Source organism: Mauremys mutica, chromosome 2, assembly GCF_020497125.1.
Source record: "Mauremys mutica isolate MM-2020 ecotype Southern chromosome 2, ASM2049712v1, whole genome shotgun sequence".
Taxonomy (NCBI): Eukaryota; Metazoa; Chordata; order Testudines; family Geoemydidae; genus Mauremys; species Mauremys mutica.
Window position 1 is genome coordinate 106,098,853 of NC_059073.1, and position 22,306 is coordinate 106,121,158.

General features: G+C 37.1%; 1 protein-coding gene across 2 annotated transcripts in view; it reads left to right on the forward strand.

The window, feature by feature from the left end:
* The window catches only part of ATP9B (ATPase phospholipid transporting 9B (putative)), a 338,734-nt gene that overhangs the window by 151,475 nt on the left and 164,953 nt on the right, over positions 1-22,306 (forward strand). For both annotated transcript variants that reach the window (XM_045006684.1, XM_045006685.1), the window contains exon 8: positions 16,648-16,742. In XM_045006684.1, the coding sequence (XP_044862619.1) occupies positions 16,648-16,742 (95 nt within the window). The remainder of the gene's footprint in view (positions 1-16,647; positions 16,743-22,306) is intronic.

The following is a 22,306-nucleotide window of genomic DNA, read 5'->3' on the forward strand; positions in this document are numbered from 1 at the left end:
TACGATTATTAAAACCAAAAACACCGCATATAAGGTTTTTCCAATTCCAAAGAACCAGCCACACAAACCAGGTCAAAATATATTTCAGATCTTACCCAAAAACCACTCTAGTAGTCAATTCTTTAGTAACCAAAAATGAAAGGTTTATTAATATAATAAAAAATGGAGAGAATTATTAAGAGGTTAAAATCAATCAATACATTACAGTTGATTTCAGAGTTTGTAATTAGGATAATAGCAGTGACGTTAAATCTTCTAGCTTGCAATGAGTCTCTCTGGATCACCTAAAAAGATTGGGGGTCATCCGTCCTTTGTTCAAAGCTTCCCTTTGTAAGAAATCATAGTCCAGAGACGTGGAGTAGGAATGAAGACAAAGAATATCATAGTCTGCAATTTATACTACTTAGTCCAGGTGCATGGAAAATTACTGGCTCAAACATGGAGTCCTGGGTCACCTGTATCTTGCTGAGTCAGGAGGCATTCATTGCCTACATGCTGGCTGAAGAGACCTCAGGAGGGGTCCCTGGAAGAGCTGATTGTCCTTAATTGTCCTCAAGAAGGCTGGCTAACCTTGATGTAAATCTGTCTTGTGGGACGTTACCCAGAAACACAACATGTTTGAGATACAAATACATAGCAAAGTTTCATAATCTCCATCTACAATGATGATACATACATATAAACAGGATAATCATACTTAGCAGACTAGCTTTTTAGCGGATATCTTACACGACATACTTTGTACGAGATTTATCACAATTGTGCAACAGTAGTGTTGCAATTCATTAGCGTAAACATGGTCACCTTTCTTTTATACAGTATCATGGGTGCATTTGCACTTTTCAGAATGTTTCATCCTCCCATGATTCTTTCCACAGGAGAGCATAATATCGCTTTTATGGCTTAAGATTGAAGTGATTTCAACTTTCACTGGACATGAACCTGTTGTAAACATTTGTCATGCATGTGATGTTTGCTGCATCATAGGGACACAGTGTGTTTTGACATTATATTTAGCTAGTAATAAATACATTATTCTCAAGCTCTCTGTAATGGAAAAAGTTGGCATAAAATAAATACATTTGATAAGTCACTATTTAAGAAAGTGGTATTTTAAAAAAAACAATTTAATAGTAGCGTCATTTAATTTTAGAAGACTAACTGCTTAGTGCACATGGTTGGCATCTTTTATTTGGAATGTATATGGTTTTTCTGTTTCCATTGACGTTTGACAGCATTATCACTTAGTATTTTAAAGGTAATTACTTTAATTTCAGTTTTGATTTTGCTGTACCTCTGAACTGTTGAGCACTTTGAATTATTGCTACTTGTGGCCTCAAATTTGAATTATATGCATTACTTTGGATACTTGACTATGCTAAATGTTTTGGATGAAAGCTATGCCATTAACATAGCTGTCTTTTTCCTTATGCTTCTTAAACATATTGGGCCATATTCTCCACTCAGTTACATCAGTTTTATATTGTTGCTCCATTGATTTCAGGGGACTTGCATTGGCATAAAACAGATATAATGAGGTGAAAAATCACTGCCTCTTCAGTGTTTGCAAACCTGCAGACCAGGGAGTCGGAACGAGATCTCCCTGTAAAAGAGAAATGTAAAACTTTTGATAAACTGTTAAAGCCCTATGAACATTTATAGACCATTATATCCTCCTTTAGGTGCCTTCTCTGTTCACCTCACGATGCTAGCACCACCATCACATGTGATTTGTGGACTTGGAAATAGAGAATTTCCTATAGTTCACATAACATTAATTGGCATGACTACTTGTGAAGTAGTCTATGGGTGAAGTCTTGACCACTTATATGTAAGAATTCCTATAGCACTTTTTAAAAATCAACTAATCATATTAAATTTGTTTTTAACTGGTCACCATTTCTATACATCTTTTCATGAATAAACTCAGTAATTATTTTTATATATATATATGATATAATCAGAATGATAATAGTTCAAGGAGGTGTGCCAAACCAAACACAATTGAAAGAGGGAATATGAATATTTTATAACTGCATATTTGTAACCCTTCTATTACACATGCTATCTAAAGGGTGCTTTTGAATATCCTCATGTTCATTACAAAATTATGTAAAGCAAGTAGTCAAAATTTTGGGAGTCTAGTTAGGCATGTAAACCTTCCTTTCTCTCTGAATGGTCAGTGCATGCATAAAACATAATGCTTTTAGTAAAATAAAAATTCTTAAAACGTAGTGAGTTACTAAGACATCCTAAAATATATGCAAAGCGATCAAGCTTGGATTAAAAGCATCTGTGTACTTGTCAATAAGGAATTGTGATGAGTTCAGTGGTATCATATTGACTGTGTATTAATACATGGTATCCTATTGGACCATCAGCTGATTGTTTAGAATGTAAATGAATCTGTTGATGGATCCAGTGACTGATGGCTTAAATTCCAATTAATCAATTGCTTCATCAGTTTCTTAATTCAGATCAAATATCTCTTGAGTGCACACACAGTTCTTTCAGCGGTATTAAGAGAAATTAATGCTTTAGAACTAATTTTCATCAATCTCTTATAAATGCCAATATGTTTTTCAGCTGTGTCCCAAGTGATGACATTATAACTTAAATGTTCGGGATATATTACAGTTCTTCTTTCCTGGTAGCATTCAAAACTGAACTTTACCTCTCCCAGTGGAAATGAAACTGTGTACTCAAACACAACATTTCAGTGCTGCTATTCATCTTGTCATCTGTTTAAAATTTTCATGTATATAGTCATTTAAAGCATATAAATGATTTAAAAATTAAGTTGATGGTAAGCGATCTAGTACTAGATATGCAAAGTCCGTGTCTATTTTTCTTTTGTCGGGTGTATATATAATCTAGCAATGTGTCTCTTTTTCAGTATTCTGATTCTGACCCATAGCAACCAGGCTGGTAATATTACAAGTCAATTTATAACAGTTTATGACAGTTTCACGTGACCTGTTTCACAATGACCCATCGGTTAATTCTTCAACATTTGACATACACTCTTCAGTGTGACACTTATACCAGTTGATCTTAATTTGATTGCCATTAAAACCATCCTTTCCTGACAACTCTTGTCAATTATACAAAATAAAATCAAGTATTCATAAGTAGGCTGTAATAGGATACAGGCAGACAGATTTAATAATTCAGTTTTGCTGAGGCTTAGCTGGCATTTAGTTGTAGCTAATGTTCTCATTTGTAAAAAATTTATTGGATACAATTCTTCAGAGCAGTGGATGTAATATTTTTGTTTATTCTGACTCAGCTGTTGTCAGAGGAACATAGGCCATGCATAGTGGTGCAATATTGTCTCCTGTTACGTAGTGAACTAAATGTTAATCAATTATTATTAAGGATATTTTGAAGATAGTTTAAATAATGGATTTTAAAAGACTTTTAGCCAAATTCTGCTGTTACTCTGGTACACAGGTGTAACTGAGAGCAGAATTCAGCCCTCTGCATATGTACAGTCAAGCAATATTTTTTGAGTCTTAATTCTTACTGTCTTTATAAAATATATTCTGTATACTACTATATACAATTAAGTTGCATTTTGTTTCACTGTACCTTAGTATCAACACAGAATTATTGAGTACTCTTTAACAATAATGTTAAAGTATAAAACTATGAAAATTTCCTTACAAGTGTTTCAGGTTTGCATCTGTATTTTTTTTAAATCATGTTTGATAGCAAATCTTATTTACAACTTGTTCATATTCTGTAAGCACTGACCAAGCAGAACCCTTATTACTCTATTCTCCAGGAGAAATATGACAAGTAATGCTCTAAACCATCAGTTATATAATAACCATTACAAAAATGCAAATGATATATGCATTCGTTATTTTACTTCAGTTTATTCTCTGTCAGAACTGTTTGTTTGGGTTCTTGCTCCTAGTTTTCAAAACTCTCTGGTTTGTGTATAAACTTCTTATATCCTGTACTTTTTGTTTGCTTATGTGTGTGTGTGTGTATATATATATATGTATGTATATATGTATGTTTATACAGTATTGGAGTTTGCTGTGGCTATTGGTGGGTTCACAGCTAAGGCTTTGTCTATTGGTGAAATTTAAATTCATAGCGTCATAGATTCTGAGGCCTGAAGGGAGCACTGTGATCATCTAGTCTGACCATCTGTATAATTTGGCAATAAACATCCCCAAAATAATTCTTAGAGTATATCTTTCAAAATCCCAGAATCTGCTCTAACTTATGGCAGCCTTTTACAGCCCCCAACAGGCTTCTTCACAGCCCAGAATTGCTGGAGTACTTTGTGCTGTGGCCAGTCCTCCTCCTGCCACCAGACAAGTCCCTTTTACCATGGTCACTCCCCTACACCAGGAATTGCAAGGGGTAGCAGTGAAGAGTGATGTACACCAGTCCTCCAATGCCACTTAACTGTGAGAGTTCCCCCGGGGCCTGTTCTGTCCATTGTACAGTCCCCGTATGCCAATGGAGTTGCATGAAGAGGTTTTAATAGGGACTGGAACTGGCTCCAGATCTCCATTATGACAGACCCAAGCTTCATCCATTTAGCCATGCTGCCTTTCAGAATAAATGTGCTTAATCCTCTTCTCCTCTCCCCCTCCCCGTATCCTCTGCTGTCTAACAAATGTGTAAAATGTGTTGCATTCTCTCTAGTGGCTACTCCATGTAGAGGAGAACAGCCTACAATTGCTACCAGTTACTTTAGCTCAGGTGGCATTGGTTTGTGTTGAAGATCTAAATGTCCTGGATTTCAGACTTGTTGGTGACCCAACGTGACAGAGTTTTTAAATTCCACTGGATGGAATTTGGGGGTGTTGTGTGTGGTTTATTATTGAATCTAAGTATGGGAATGATTATGCTGTGTCTATTTGTATTGCACTTCACAAACTGATCAATATTTTAAAAATAATGTTAGAGAGTGTACATTCTGGGCATATAAGAAACTGCTAGAACAAGGGGGAAGAATGGAAATAAATGAAGACTCGGGGCCTGATTCTGATGTCATACTGGTTTTTACAGTGATGTAACACCATTAGAGTCATAGAGTTTAACTGCAAGGGACCATTAAATCTAGTTAGATCCTGAGCATATGAGTAAGAACTAGTTAGCCAAGCGTCTGAGAGAGAGAATGCTTTGTTCCAATGCAGAACTCTCGTCCACCCTGTCCAATTTCCCATCTCCAGCCATGGAATTTGTTCATGGCCAATTTATACCAATTTGTTGTGGTGCCAATCTTGTCCTTTATCTTAAATAGCTCTTCACGCTTCCTGCTATATATTCCCCTGATGTATTCATAGCCTTTGTTTTGCTAGACTAAACAAGCCAAGCTCTTTCAATCTCCTCTCATGCAATAGGTCCTTCCTTCCCCTGGTCATCTTAGTAGCTCTTCTTTACACCTGTTCCAGTTTGAATTAATCTTCCTTGAACATGGTTGATCAGAATTGTACACAGTATTCCAAATGAGGTCTTACCAGTGCCTTGTACGGTGACACTAACAGTTCTCTATCTCTTTTGGAAATCCCTTGCCTGATACATCCTAGGATCAGAGTTGCCGTTTTCACTGTCACATCATATTGGTGGTTCATAGTCATCTTGTGATTGACCAAACCCAGGTCTCTCTCCCACTCTGTCACTTACAACTGATTAGCCTCTAGCTTGTAGCAGAAACTCTTAGTGCATGACCTTGTACTATGTACTATTGAAATTTGTCATATTTCTGTCACTCCACTGTTCAAGGTCATCCAGATCTTCCTGTATAATAATCCTATCCTCCTCTGTATTGACAATGCCTCCCAACTTTGTATCATCTGCAGATTTCATTAGCAGACCCCTATTTTTTATGCCAAGGCATTTAATAAAAATATCAAATAAGATTGGTCCCAAGGCAGATCCTTGAGAAACTACACTGATAACCTCTCTCCAGTCCAGTAATTCACTTTTCAGCACAATCCGTTGCCTTCTCCCCATTAGCCAGTTAATTTGTAACTCTATCTACATCAGTATAGGCAAGATCTTTAGGATTCTCTTTCAGATGTACTGCTGGAGCCAAGTAAACATGGCCCCACTCACTCTTTCTTGCCTGGTTTTCCCCTGGACCCTACCACCATGTGTGTCATCTGCCTCCGCTCCTGGTGGGACCCACTTCCTGCTGGTCTGGGTCTAGGGGAGAGATCAGAAATGGGAATTAAGGGAAGGGGGATCACATTATGAGTGTAGGATTGAAGGTGGATTGGGTTGGCTGCACCCAAGTGTTCATCTCCTTTTCTCCACCCCTCCCCCCTTAACCCTGGAAACTAGTTAGTCCTGGGGATTAGCAAATGTTCTAAAGGGTAAAATACTGTTTAGATTATTTTATATTTTGTGAGAGGAGGATGGGAATACATTTTACTCTAGGAAAAATTAAGACTATATTTCCCCTACAGTGGTCTCATTCAAACAAATACAAAACCACCCACTCTTCCTCCCTCCTCCCTGGCTCCAAAAGCCCCTGCCCTTACCCCCTAGATAGCATTTGCAGGATGCAAAGACTTTCCATGAAGTGATACATGCATTTCAAGAGATGTAGATTCAATTACCCAGTCCTGGATTATTGAACAGGCTTGTTCCCTGGATCATCCAGATGTGGGAGGCTCTACTTTTAGAACCTAGATGGATGGAGTGTTGTGTAGTTGATACTGACAGACTCCAAAGGGAGTTATTTTGAGACCTCTATAGCCAAAGGAACCTTTAGGTGAAATAGGGAATAATAAGATTAGAGGTTTGCATGGGGAGGTGTAGGGATTTCTGGAGTAGCAGGAAAAGAAGAGGAGAATTAGATTTCTCTGCAGCAATCCAAAACATTTTCAGAGAATCTTTGCCAAAGCTCATTCTATAAACAGTACCTAGTAAAGGGAAAAAATTGCACACTAATGGTAAAATTGCAGTCTTAAATTAGTGTTATAGAGGTCAGTGTTAATTCATGTCTATTAAGTTAGAAATGTTTTTCTTTAGTATTTGCAAATGAAATGTGTACTGATTTTCATTCAGATCAATTTATTTTCTATATTTATTCCCCTCTTCTCCCCAACATGAATCTGGTGACCCAATGTAATTACATATTTTAAACAACTATTCTGTGGCAGAATATAGATTGCAATCAGTCTGTATTGGTTATTTCTTTTTTGTTTCTCCTTCTAACTAAATTTTCACTGTTAAGCAGCTTACTGAGTAATTTGTAATGTAATTGTTTTAAGAACAAACAAGTCCATCTTACTGTTTACCATTAAACAGAAACATCAACAACATTGGCAAATGAAAAGATAAAATAGGAATAAATAATGTAATTCAAGTATAACAATTTTTTCTTCAAAAATATGCAATTAAAAAACCCCTGAAAGCTAGAATACATTTAGAAAATGTAGCATTACAAAGTAATAGCTTGTTTTCAAAGCCTCTATGAAGAACTGTTATCAGCTTGCCGAAGGGTGTATGCACAAATATAATTTATCCTAGTGATAGTAGAGATTTAAGTACATTACTGTAATATCTGGTGAGACTGTAGATGTCCATAGAGAAAATAAGGGCCAAATTTTGTATAAAGTATCAATAGGGGTTCTGCTGGAGAAAGGAATTCAGGTTTTGCTCTTTCTGAAGGTTGTCTGAATTAGCTGGGGGTTCGTTCAAGCTTGGTATTGAGTGAGGAAAAGACAGGCAGGACCAGGGTAACACTGAAAAGCCAAGTGGCTGCGTTTATTTAGGGGATAATTACAACATGGGCTGGGGGAGTAGGCAACTTTGGCTGGGATGGTATCAAAAGTACAAACACACCCCAAAACACAGTAATAATACACTTTATACTGCTCACCACACCACACCAAATAGGCAGACACACCAATCACACAGATAGGAATCGGGTTCGTCAGGGCGGTGCCCGGTGCAAACACAGAAAAGAGACCCACGGGCCACTGCCTCAGCCACCCTTGCGTTCACACAGAGGGTAAACCCAGAGTGTGGTGCGGCTGCAGCTGGGCAGATTCCACTCACTCAGACCGCGGGGACTGGACCCCCTTGGTCAGCTACCCTCTAAGTAGAGGCAGCTCCCCAGTTAAACACACACACACACTGGACACAGACAGAGCAGTGATTCAAACACATAAAGCAGTTTGCAATTAACAATTCAATAACTAATAGAACAATAATACAAGTTAGCTAAACAATTGTGCAATTCTGAGCTCACTAATACAATTCTGATATCCTGAGTAGATATTTGGTACCAAGTTAGGAAGGGGAAAAGTAAGAGGCTAAATAAGCTAACTGTCAGATATCAAAAAGCAAATACCGCACTCCAGGCGCAGCTGACCAGCAGAACAGAGACCAGAAGCATGACGAGCTGACAGGGATCGGGTCCAAACGACAACGAATCCAAACGATACGACACGAGTGCACTTTACCGGGAGGAGACCCTGGCCGAACGAGTGATCAGGTCCTTCAGCTAACACGCGGATGCTCCACACAAATTTTGGGGGGAAACCTAGTTTTATAGAAGGGTCTCACTCCCTCGTGTCAGCATCTGATTGGCTCCCTGGTCCCTCCTCCCTTCAGGTTTCGAGCTGTTGCCACCCCACGTCGGAAGGCTTTGCACACGGCACACTGGAGTTGACGAGTAAACAAACCTGACCCTTAGATGACTGGGTCCAAAAAAGAGCGGGAAAATGAGTCGCTGGGCAGAATTAAGTCTCTGTATACAGTACTCTGGAGTTGCTAGGCAGAACTAGCCTGACCTCCAGACGACCGACCCAAAAAAACAGGTTGTTGGGCAGAATCAGGCCTTCATACATAGAACTAGCCTGACCTTTAGATGGCCCAGCAACAGAAAAAGAAAAAAACAAAAAACACAGGAGAGGATACACAGTCAGTGTTGCTGGGCAGGATTGAGTCTCTGCCTTCTCCTATACAACAAGAACCTGGTCCAAGATGGAGGCTGCCTTGCCCTTTTAGCAGGACAATATGGCCGTGGACCGACAATTGGCCATACAGAGCCATAATTATGAATCAGATTGCGACAAAGGTAAGATGTAGTAATCAGGAAGAAAGGTGCCTGGTGCAATAGTAGTTTGGAATTACACAGAAATTTCTCATAGGCACGTTTTCTAATAAATATTTTCTCATTAGGAAATACTACATTTGAATAAAAACAAATAATCAAAAGCAATAAACAAAAATCTTGTCACAGATTAGCTTTATAATTAAATATTTTTAGAATTAATATGGTATAGTGGGTGAAATCATTTTAAGTGAATGTTACTTTGTGGTCAGTATTTTTCTGTCAACATTTTAAACACCTATGGAAAATCTTTAATATCATTGCACACTTGTAAGTTAATTAACTTCAGTTTTCTATTGGATTAATCAGTCTGTGAAATTGTTATTACAATCTTTGAAAGAATGTTCATATTTTATTAATTTTTGCTTTAAAATGGGATAGCATTATTACCTTAAGGCCATTTACATTAAATTCTAGTAATCTGTTTACATCAGTAGTTTGTAATATGTATAAAGATCCATTAAAGCTTATCATTTGCTTTGAGATCAATTAAGTTCATTGTAGCCATGCAGGCATCTGTTTAGTTTAATTGATAATATACAAATTAATATCCTATGTAGTAACACAAGCTAAAATTTTAAAAATTCTACTCTGTTAAAGCAACATTAAGGGTCTAAATGAATATTACCCAGGAAAGGAAAATCCAAGTTGCATTTGACATTCAATCTTTGATAGCCTATAGTAAGTACCACAAAGTTATCTAAAAGTCTCTGCGTGGCTGAGTGATCTAATATATGATAAATGTTGTAATACCTATAGAAAATAGTGAGTTAGTGTGATAGACTTAACTTAGAATTTCTTCATTCAGTTTGCAAGATATTATGTCAGTGTTAATGTTTATGCTTGAATTTCATAATACTATGTATGGTTAGCATTAAAGAATAAAATAGAACCATCAGCTATTGCTATTGTGTGCAATTCTTGGTAAACCACTAATGCTGCTTACCTGAAATTGACACTATGAACTGCATTCTTGTGTTAAAGCCAACACAGTATACCAGATTGCAGTCTGCAGTAAAATGCAATACGAGCTTTTGCAGTTTTTCCATTAACATTTTGATGTAACCTGTTGTATTAAGAATACCACTGTAACAAGATATTTTAGGTGGACTTGGAATGTTAAGAATATAATATATTGGACAACACAGACAATGCTCAACCACCTCTGAATTATGTTCAAACACCTTTCATCTGGATTGAAATAAGTAACATTTTGTTTATTTAACAATATTCATGCCTTTTTGTTGTACACACATTTAAATTACAAACCAACAAGAGCAAAGGAAACCTGATTGAAATGTACAGTGCCAAATTTAATATTAAGAATATGTAGCTAATTGGGTTCTTATAATGTTGTCCATCATTGTGCTATCTGAGTGCTTTCCATAACAAAAAGTAATAGCAAATGTCTCTCTTTCTGCCCTACTGGCAGGAGTGCAAATTGAAATTATTCTTAGGGTAATCATAGAATCATAGAATTCAAGATCAGAAGGGACCATTATGATCATCTAGTCTGACCTCCTGCAAGATGCAGGCCACATAAGCCGATCCACCCACTCCTTAAGCAAGCGACCCCTGCCCCATGCTTCGGAGGAAGGTGAAAAACCTCCAGGGCCACTGCCAATCTACCCTGGAGGAAAATTCCTTCCCGACCCCAAATATGGCGGTCAGCTGAACCCCGAGCATGCGGGCAAGACTCTCCAGCCATACCCTCTGGAAAAAGGCTAACAATATCCTATCATTAACCCATTGTACTAATTACCAGTGTGGCACTTAATTGACCTATTGACTAAGCCCGTTATCCTATCATACCATCTCCTCCATAAACTTATCTAGCTTAATCTTAAAGTCATGGAGGTCCTTCGCCCCCACTGTTTCCTTCGGTAGGCTGTTCCAGAATTGCACTCCTCTGATGGTTAGAAACCTTCGTCTAATTTCAAGCCTAAATTTCCTGACCGACAATTTATATCCGTTTGTCCTTGTGTCCACATTAGCACTGAGCTGAAATAATTCCTCTCCTTCCCTGGTATTTATCCCTCTGATATATTTAAAGAGTGCAATCATATCTCCTCTTATCCTTCTTTTGGTTAAGGAAAACAAACCGAGCTCCTCAAGTCTCCTTTCATACGACAGGCTTTCCATTCCTCGGATCATTCTAGTGGCCCTTCTTTGTACCCGTTCCAGTTTGAATTCATCCTTCTTAAACATGGGAGACCAAAGCTGCACACAATACTCCAAATGAGGTCTTACCAACGCCTTATACAACAGGACTAGCACCTCCTTATCCCTACTAGAAATACCTCGCCTAATGCATCCCAAGACCGCATTAGCTTTTTTAACGGCCACATCACATTGCCTACTCATAGTCATCCTACGATCAACCAGGACTCCTAGGTCCTTCTCCTCCTCCGTTACTTCCAACTGGTGCGTCCCCAGCTTATAACTAAAGTTCTTGTTAGTCATCCCTAAATGCATAACCTTACACTTCTCACTATTGAATTTCATCCTGTTACTAATACTCCAGTTTACAAGGTCATCCAAATCTCCCTGGAGGATATCCCGATCCTTTTCCGAATTTGCAATACCTCCCAACTTGGTGTCATCCGCAAACTTTATCAGCCCACTCCACTTTGTAGAAGAACCCAATACTGGTTTAAAAATACAGCTTGTTTTGCATTCTTAGGACTTGTACAAACACCGTGTCTAGACTACTTTAACTAAAATTATTTTTAAAATTGATATAGTTATATTGATGAAACCAGCCCCTTGTGTGGACACGCTTAAATTGATTTACATCTGACTTCACTTGAGTAAGCTAAATGGAGCCAGTTGTAAATTCATTTAATTGTGCCCACATGGATTTGCACCAGTTTAACTGAATCGATTTTAAAAAATATTTTATTTAAATCAATGCAATTTTTGTATATAGTCTCATCCTCAGACTCTAATGCAGTATCATTTTTAAAAATTCACCATCGTCGCTACAAACATGGACACTATATGTGAATGTTTATGGGCCAAATTCACTGTATCCAACTTTTGAAAACTACTGTTAAATCTTCTTTAGTGGGAAAGAATCATGCTTATGTATCTAGAAATAATGAATATCTACATTCCCTCCACTGTCGTCTTCATTCGCCTTTAAATTAAAATACGTGATTTAGCTTTATGGCAGGTGTTTCTGAACCCTCTTTATTAAGTTTCCCACATTCAATATGGGATTTCACTTCTCTCTAATTGGCCGCTTTTGCACTGGTGATACCATATATTGGATGTGTACTTAAATATTGTCTGGACTTCTACTATTTGTCTAATTTTTAAACTATATTTTAAAGACTTAAAAAAAAAATTGCACCTTCCTCACCGCCTGCTTACTTGAAAAAAAACACCTTAGCAGGTCCTACAGTTGTCTACAGAGCAGGTAAATCTACCACTCTTAGATTTTTGTAGTTGTGCTCTTTCTGGTAGAACACAGTGGTGCTACAGAAGTGGGGTTTTGTAGTTTGATTAATGCAGGCTTAAAGCATGTTCCTTTACAGAAAGTTTGGAACAAAAGATAGTAAACTTTATGATCTAATGTACTGTTTTCTTTTCTTTTATATGCTTATGATATATAGATCATAGAATATCAGGGATGGAAGGGATCTCAGGAGGTCATCTAGTCCAACCCGCTGCTCAAAGCAGGACCAATCCCCAGACAGATTTTTGCCTCAGATCCCTAGGTGGCTCCCTCAAGGATTGAACTTTCAACGCTGGGTTTAGCAGGCCACTGCTCAAACCACCGACCTATCCCTCCCACCCTTAATGTGAACTAAGTTATGACATTTTTCAATTTGATACACTACAATATCATGGAAAAAGTTGTATCTATTAGTGTCTCAGACAATTGTATATATTATAATTTGGGCTTTATGTAGTACCTATTGTCTTTACAGGTACACGCTGTAACACATAAAAAGTTGTCACTGTTTTTCATTAGACATTAGTTACATAATTAGAAGTAATCTCATATACTTACTCCTTAGTTATACAAAGTTTAAAATCAGTATCTTGGAGTAAAGTTAGTTATTTTATCAGTACTGATAACTTTCAAAATGGGGGAAAAAGGTTTTATTGTTTCAGTTTTGCTGTAGTGATCACTACTGAGAGCTGAGTTGGCACAAAGCAGTCTCCTTTCTAGATAAAAGGGAAACGAGCTATGAGATAAGTTATTGATGAAATTAACTACTGAAGTGGAGAGGAAATGTGGCTGGCCAATACATGTCATAGTGTGAGCTCTATTAAATGAATATATGTGCAGTCAACCATTCTCAAGACCCACACTGGTCTTGAACTGCATTGATCTATAGTATAATTCTAAATGAAATTGATGGATGAGAGCAGCCATTGACAGGAAGGGTAAAAATAGCCATGAAATGTCTTGTATAGGAAAAAGTATGATAGAAAGTAGACTGTTGATCTATGCCATACATTGAAATGTGCATTGGGATTGTGGAGTTCTTAGATACTGTTAGGTATCTCACCTTAATTATATTTCCTTATATATCAATGGACACTTCAAAAACTACTTTGCAATATTTTCTTATTTTATGAAAAGTGAATACATCAATGTGTTGTCCAGAGATTCACTACATTCGGGGCATTCATTTTTTATAGTTTTGTGATTTGAGGTTCTGAACTATGAAAGAGATTTTTATGTCATAGTGAAGTAAATGAAGCATTTTGGAAGCTATTTACACTGAGATTTTAAAGACTGATTTTCTTAATATGTGCTGAATATTGTTGAGTAAAGGTACACAGGTAAACTTCTTGGAAAGAGGATTGTATGAAAATGCCACCTTCAGTTCACATATAATTTCAGGTGCCTTCTCTCTGAACTATGTCCTTTCAGACTGTTAACTCATTGAGCTGCTAAATTTACAGGCATTCATGAATAAAACATTGGGTTCAGATAGACTTTACCTACATCGGGTTCAACGTACTTTGATTGTGACACCAAATTCATCTGGATTTGAGCACCCAAACAAAATGTACTTACTGGCACTTTGTCAACCTGCTTCCTGTAATACAAAACCTTTTTAAATTTTGTCTTCCCTCAGGGGCACTCTTTCTGGTACGCTGGCTATTAGAGGCACTGCATTTAGCTCATTGCTTTATCCTCTATGTAAAAGGACTCAAACTAGTCAAGAGAAACTCCTTTGCCAATGAGCATAGGATGAAAGAAATAACTGCTAACTCTCTTCTAGTGGTGAAACTACTTTGTTAGCAAAGTTTTAACATAATTGATTGCAAGCCTAGAGCTAGGAACATTATGAAATGTATGTATTAATATTGTATGCAGGTTAATTCACAGAATTGTATATATGTGCATGCTCTCTCTCTACATACATATGTATGTATAGATATATATATAGAGAGAGAGAGAGAGAGAGATCTCTATATGTAAAAAAACTTAGTTTAGCATAAATCACTTTGAAAATGCATTTTACTGTCTCTTAACTCCATTAACATTATTGCATGTTGTTTGTGAGAGGACAATGCAAGTACACCTCTACCCCGATACCACCTGACCCGATATAACACAAATTCAGATATAACTCGGTAAAGCAGCTCTGAGAGGGGGCGCACTCCAGCAGATCAAAGCAAGTTCGATATAACGCGGTTTCACCTATAACGCGCTAAGATTTTTTGGCTCCCGAGGACAGCGTTATATCGGGGTGGATGTGTATTGCTATAGTCTATAATGTAACACTAGTGAGTGTAATTGTGTTTGGCTAGTATAAAAATGCTTGCTTCTAATCTGTCAGGTTTAACTGGTGACATGTCATGATGTAATAAATAACATAGTGTATTTTAAAAATCTCTGCAAATATCAATTATTCATAAAACTTGAATATGAGAATGGATCCATAGTTACTCCAATGGCATGACTCTAAAATAGTCATGTCTACTTCAATTATTATGATTTTACTTAACTTCTGTGCTGAATGACTAGTAGAGAAGAATGCCTTTCATTTTATATATCTTTTAATTATTAAATAAAATATGTATTATATTTTCTCTTTAGAAGGAATGTTGCATATTCATGTGGTATTAAAAGGCATTTTTGTTAAAATTCTGGTTTGAATGCTGATCTTTAAAATTATTATGTATTTGTATATGGATAGAATTTACCAGTAGGATATTACTCTTTCCACAAAATATTGATATTTGATATCTGTTAGGACCACCAATAACATATATACACTCACTTTGTCTAGGAAATATTTATGTACAAATTCATCTCTTGGATTGTTTTGGAAAAGGAAAATTGGAGGAAACATCATAAGGTGTATACCTTAGTAAAGGAAAACTCTTTCCCTCACTAGTGCTAAATAAATAAATAAAAAATTTTATGGTTCCTAATGTCTGAAAATTTAAAACTTTTAGCATTTTGACAAGTATAATTCTTGCCAGGTTCTGGATTTGTATTCAGCAAGCTATTTAAATTTATATTTATATTTTTAAATAAATTTAAATAGCTTGCTGAATAGGTATGTATATATCTACACAATATTCAGCTGTAACTTTTTTTGGAATCTATTCATTAAATAATATGAATATTCTCTATACTGGCCATATCCACCAATCTAGTTATCATTATTTTCCTCCAGTGTTGAGTTTCTAACACTTTATACTAGTCTGCTCTTTGTAAAACACATAAATTGTTTGTAATGTCACTAATTCTCTTCGGTTACTTTTATGTTCATGTCAATCTGCGTGGTTAGCTTCCACCACATCTTAATTATAGATTAGTCACGTGCTGAAAGGTTATCTAGTTTTGGAACCATGACATCCACAAATGTTTTAAAATCCATTTTGGAGTTGATTTCCTTTAAATATAATTTATACATGTGTTCTGGAGTCTGATAATGAACCAGGCTTCTATGCACACTTAATAAATATGGCATCTTGATAGGTTTCAGTCTGGGTCAGTAAAGAAGTGTATATTAGAAGGGATTTCTAAGATCCAATCACAAATTTAAATGGAATCATAAGCTTAAACATCTCTGAAATTTATAATAGCTTTAATATCTCAATTACACAAATAGCTGTATGAATCATTTCTTCAAAAATGCTCATCCCGGCATAATACTAACAAGTCAATGGAGTTACACCTGAGATGCATTTTACTCAATATATCTTTCATTTACTGATCTAAATTTAGATGGTATAAAATACTTAAAGTAGAATCTGTTCTTGTTACTTACATGCATGTCTATATTGATTTTTAAAAAAAATTTATCAAGATTGTATTGAAATAATGTGTGACATCTGTAATATTCCTTAAAGAAAGCATTTAACCAAAACAAAACACTTAGGCCTTGCTTCAAAACCATTGGGTCTTTGGATCAGGCCCTTAATATGTAGGAATAATTACATAAAAATATATAGAAAGAGGATAAAGAAACAATTTCAGTTTGAGGTAACAAACCGGAAATTTTATAAAACCTTGCGGGGGGGGGAAGCTGGCTGTATTGTGATGTATGGTTTCTTTTTGTAATTTTAAGGTTCGTGTTTTATTCGAACTGATCAGCTAGATGGTGAAACAGACTGGAAGCTCAAAGTTGCTGTCAGCTGCACACAGAGGTTACCAGCTTTGGGGGTAAGCTTTACAGCTATTTATTTCACTATCTCTTCAGTGTATCTATTTATACCTTGTATATAGTAGAAAGCTTTATTACAGTTACTATGTATAAATATGTTTCTAATTAAAAAGAAATTAATCCATGAATGCAATATTAGTCTTTGCTATAAATAATAAGTAATGCATCTGTTTTTAATTCTATGGAAAAGACTGGATTATGCAAATATTTAATTTTTCCATTTAAAGGAGCAAGAGAGGGATACAGTTGGGTTTGTCTCTTCCATTGAATATAGGCTTGGGGATTTGGGACATAGCAGTCCACTCTCGTAAGGTGAATGCTTCCTGGCACAGAGGCTTTAGGGTCCTTTTGGGTGAGGAATACAGGATTACACAAGGATAGAGATTTGCAGTGACTGCTTGCCTATTTTATGTGTGTGTTTTTATAGGCAGTACAGGTAATGATGCCTATAGTTAAGGATGCCCAACATTTTCCTTTACAAGAACCTGTTGTTCAGTTGCTTATAACTTTGTCAAACGTAAAATGTTTGAATTTAAATTTTCCATGCCAGGTGTCTGCCTTAGAAAAGTTTCAGCTAAATTGACTCAGCTGTTTCCATGAAAGGGGTTAGGAAAAATATATATTGTTTTGCTTATGTTAAAAAAGTTCTTAGATCTGTTTTGTTGAGAAACTCTAATGTCTCTGTACTTTGGATATGGGGTACTTGAAATTTGCCTGGGAATGGGGGTTGTTGCCGCCCTGGCATAATGGATGTTCTTTTTGCTGTCCCTGTGAAAACTCTGTGAAAAAGTCTCTGAAAAGTTTGTGTGAGCACATGCTCAGTAGATACTTCCTGGAATCTGGCAACTGACTTTTCGGAAGATTTAATCAGCACTGGGCTTGTCCATCCCCTTACAACTCCTTTATGCCAAATGGACTGTGAACATGCCATCTCCACAAACAAAATGAGCATGCTTCATCTTGGGACTGCAGGAGTTCAGCAGGACTTTTTCTGCAATGTCTCTTTCCAACTGCTTGTGACTGCTGTGGAACTGGAGCTAGCAGCTGTGGGATTGTCTTTCCTGTGCTCTCAATGCTCTCCTTTCTGGCACTCAGGAAAGGAGGAGGAAACCACTTGACTTGAATGTAGAGGGAGTGGGGTGTGGGAGTGAAGCTTGGGAAAAGAGATGTGGGCAGCAGGATAGGAGCTGGTGTCAGGTACAGGAGCTGGAGAGGGCAGGCACAGGAGCAGAAGAGGACAGGGAGAGACTGGGGCACAAAGATCTCTAACCACAAATGCATGCTCCCTCACAGAACCTGGACTTGAACCCAGAGATATCATGCGTCCCCACATTCCTCTGCTGTCTAGCAAATAGCTGTGAAACTTACTGGCAAAATGTCTCTCCAGTCCCCTCCAGTAGAAGGTCAGCATAAATAACAACCTTCTACTGATACCAGTTACTCAGCTCAAGCAGAAGAAGTCTGTGTTGTAGATCTAAAGATCCCAACCCTGCTGATGACTATGTGAGAGGTCAGTGTGGTTTCACACAGTGAAAGTTTTTGTTTTTTCAATTGTTAAGTTTCTAAAAAAATTGGCTATTACGTTTTAAAAGAACCCTTTAGTAAAAGAAAGTTACAGTTACAAAGTCAAGAATTCACAAGTTAAGAAATGCCTAAGTTAAGGTTGCCCATGCAACTTTAATTTGGGTTCCTTGTGCCTAGCATATATACCTTATGATATAGCCCTCCTAAAGTTGGTTAGAGTGCAGCTAACCTGTAACAAAACACATGAAGTTTGTTGCAGTGTAACTCATCTTCAGATCCAGAAAAACCTCACTTCCGCATTTCCACCTTCAACCAGGGTTTTGTGGGGGACGGGAGGAGCGGAATTTATCTGAAGAACACAACTGTGGGCTAAGAGGGAAGCTGGCAGCACCAAACAGAAGTAGCTGTAGGCTTTCTTTGTTTGTGGATATAAACTATGCCATGATGAATAAGGGAGATTATTCTTTTATTTTCAGGTTAAAATTTGAAAGCTGTCCTATGCCTGGATATTATAAAAATCTGTTTTTTGCATTCAGGGAAAATGCCTAGAAAAAGATCATTTAAAAATGTTTCTTCTAAAGTTAGAGAATATTTATCTTCTACTCCTCTTTTCTACCTCCCCCTCACAATCCTCAAAAATGTTCAGTTGTCCTTGAAAGGATCATTGTCTTGGATTTCTAGGTCTGGCCAAGATTCTCAGTGCAAAAATGGAGAATGTATAGGACTGGCAAAAGTGGGTTTAAACCATCTCTCAAACTCCTGGATCCTTGGGCTGATAGGTTGGCCCGGATATCTAGTGCAAGGTAGAGCATGATGAGTAAGCTGTTGCAGCAGCCATAGATTGCCAGGGCACAGGGGACACCCCAGTTATGCTTCATTTCCCAGGAACACAGCCTCATGCAGCAGCTGTCTGCCACCTGAAGAATACCCAATGCAGGGCCAATTAAGGAACTTTGGGCAAGCTACGTGTTCCATGCAAATTAATTTATTTAAATTAGAAATCCAGTTACTAATAGATTTTAACATCTCATGCTGTAGTTTTTTAAAATATGGAAAATTTCACAATTTTGTCCATGTTTAGGGCCCATGCACATATTCCCTCTTCAAAAGAGTTTGTTGTATCTGCACACACTCTTATGTTTGTACTGCGCCTGGTAGGATCTCAGGTCATGGAATGCATAGCTCCACCCTCTGATGGGTTTGGGAATAGTAGGCTGGAGGAAAACTAACAGTCCCACTTCAGCCTCTGGTCCACTGTGGGACTATGTGCCATTGCTTGCTTTATAGCTTCTTTGTGCCCCTAAAAATCCTGACTCATGGTGATAAATCTGAAAACTAAATTTAAGCCTTAAAGTGTGAAATAAATGATTGTTCAAGTTCTTCTGAATGGAACTATCAGTCCAACCTGTGGAGCTCTTGGAGCACCTACATAATTCTAGCTTAGTCAAGTGATCTTTTCAAATTCTTATGGTTTGGACTATGTTGTTGAATAGTGTGTAGTAATTTTGTAATCTAATATTGTGTGTGAATGAGCTGAAAATACCAAACTACTTTGAATCACCACCTTGATTTCAGCCGGAGTCATGGAAATCCAAAATAACTGTTATCATGTTATGGGAGGAAAATATTATAAATACAATAAACATTGTTTTTATCCATTATAACAAGATGTATAATATAAAGCAGGGCCCATGCCATTTACTGTAGAAATACATGTAAATGTGATGTATTCTTTTTGAAAAAGTTCAACGGTAACAACCGGAAATATTTTCAAAATTCTTCACACTTTATGTAGAAGATATTATGCACAACATGAAGTGTAAAAATCACCTGCTGAGATGAGGTTTTCCTCAGAGAATGTCTTCTAAATTCTAATACTTAGAAACAATGAAGCAGCCATGTTAAATATGAAAAAAAAATTATTTAATTTGAGCGGTCCATTCTAGTTACCCATTCTCACTTCTTTAATCTCAGCCCAACGAATATTTTGTTGAAAGTTTGAAGAAATTTAGGGAAGCTAAGTGTGTAAGTATAAAAGTGTTCTGACTTATTTTTTCAAAATGTTCCTACCTTTTGTTTGTGTGCTCAACTAAAAAATGACTTTGTTTTACATGCCTACCTGATTTACGCATGTAGTTCACAACAGGGACACCTACTTTTGAAAGACTTGAGTTTTTTTTTTTAATCAGGATGTCATAATGCCAACAGCAGCATCCTCTAGAACTGGAAGTGTGTGTTCCTTCCTGTGACAGCTTTGGTCCCTCTACCTGTGTGATGACTCTCCCTTAGGAAAGCGTAGTGTCACTGGAAGCATTTTTACTCTTTTACTCATTCCATGTATGCAAACACTGGGATTGTGGCCCCTTATGCTCTTCCTACTTTTGTGTACCCATTTAGAACCAGCCACACAAATCTAGAACCAGTTGTTTTTGATAGCCATTCCCCCTAGGGCTAAGAAGTTTCTGGTGCTTTAGAAAATATGAAGGTTTTGACTTTGTAACTCAAGTAGCAATTAACCAGTTACACAGTTTGGAACATGAGCCCTAAACTCCAGAGAATTTTTGTATAACCAGAGGACATAACACATTCACTTCTATCAATGCTATATAACAAATGCCTATCAATAAATAATAATCCGTCTCCCATAGAAGGTATATGAATAAAGTCCCTTCAGCTCACATCTTTGATATGCATATAGTGATAATTTGTAGTATTTGGGGGTTAAAGTGTAAATGACAAGCTGCAGGAATAGGCTGGACTTATTCTTTTTACAATAATTCTTGAATGCCACCTGCTGGGCTATATCTAAAATAGCTGTGGTGATATCACACTGATATATAGATTCCCCACCTCCCCCCCATTCAGCTCTCCTTATTTAGACAAAGGTCGCCTGAAGTAGGAGCAAGTTTTGCCTTAGGGTAAGGAGTTAATAGACTGTATGCACAACTCTACATTAATTGCTACTGCAGTGGCAAGAAAAGCAGGAACAGATTAATACAAAATGTTCAGTGGCTCCACTTAAAGTTAATTCTGGCTGTAGAGATATTAGCATTGTAGCAGTGTCCCCCTTTTTAAGTATGTGAAATATCTTTGAATTCAATACTATCTCTAAAACTGGAATGAAAATGCTCACTGCATTTGGATATGCAACTACTAAACTAAATTAAGGTTTGCAGTTTACTACTAGTTTAACAGAAATTATAGATTTAACTACAAAACAGCAAAATGTCAGGTTCTATTGATGTAACAAGTCCATCAGAAGGCATGGAGTGGCTTCAGGTCTGGTTTCAAAGGGGTCCTTCACCCTCTGCCGACCCCCTGCTTGTGTCCAGATCCTGGGTGTGTTGGGAAGCAGATGGTCTCAACTGCACCACAGTCTTCCCTGTGGATGATCCTGATACTGTTACTGGCTCGGAGCTCCGACAGTCATCTTCGTTACACAGGGTCTCTGGCTGAACTTGGAGCACATTTCCAAAGGAGAAGTTTTTATTACTGTATATACTTTGATATTATACATGACTATATCTTTAAGAATTGAAAAGGATGGACAATAAGTGTAATTTGAGTATAGATATAGACTAAACAATTGGGTCTTGCATTTAACAGCATATAGTGTCCATAATTGTCACTCATTTTGATTTCTTTAGTTATCCAATGTAAAGTATTATGAGTATCTTGTGTAATCATGATCTGTCAGTCCCATCAACAGTGCAGCATTGTAACCTTATCCACTGTGACACCAGGAATAAATAAACCTGCAAACCTTCAGAGCTTTTCCTAAAGAACAGATGATACCACCAAAGATGATCAGTACAGATTTTGTTGTCTTCTCAAACCACTTAATGTGATCAGAGAATTAAAATTTCAACAAGTCATTTAATGATGGCTGTGCAGCAAGGACTGTAGCACCCAGGTTAGGTTTCTTGTGGTTTCGCAGTCATGTGTGGGGCAGAGTTTTTTCTGGCACTATGCATGTTCTGGGACATTCTTCTCTGGCTTATTTGATCAAGTAAATTTATTAACAGCAGTGAGGTCACTG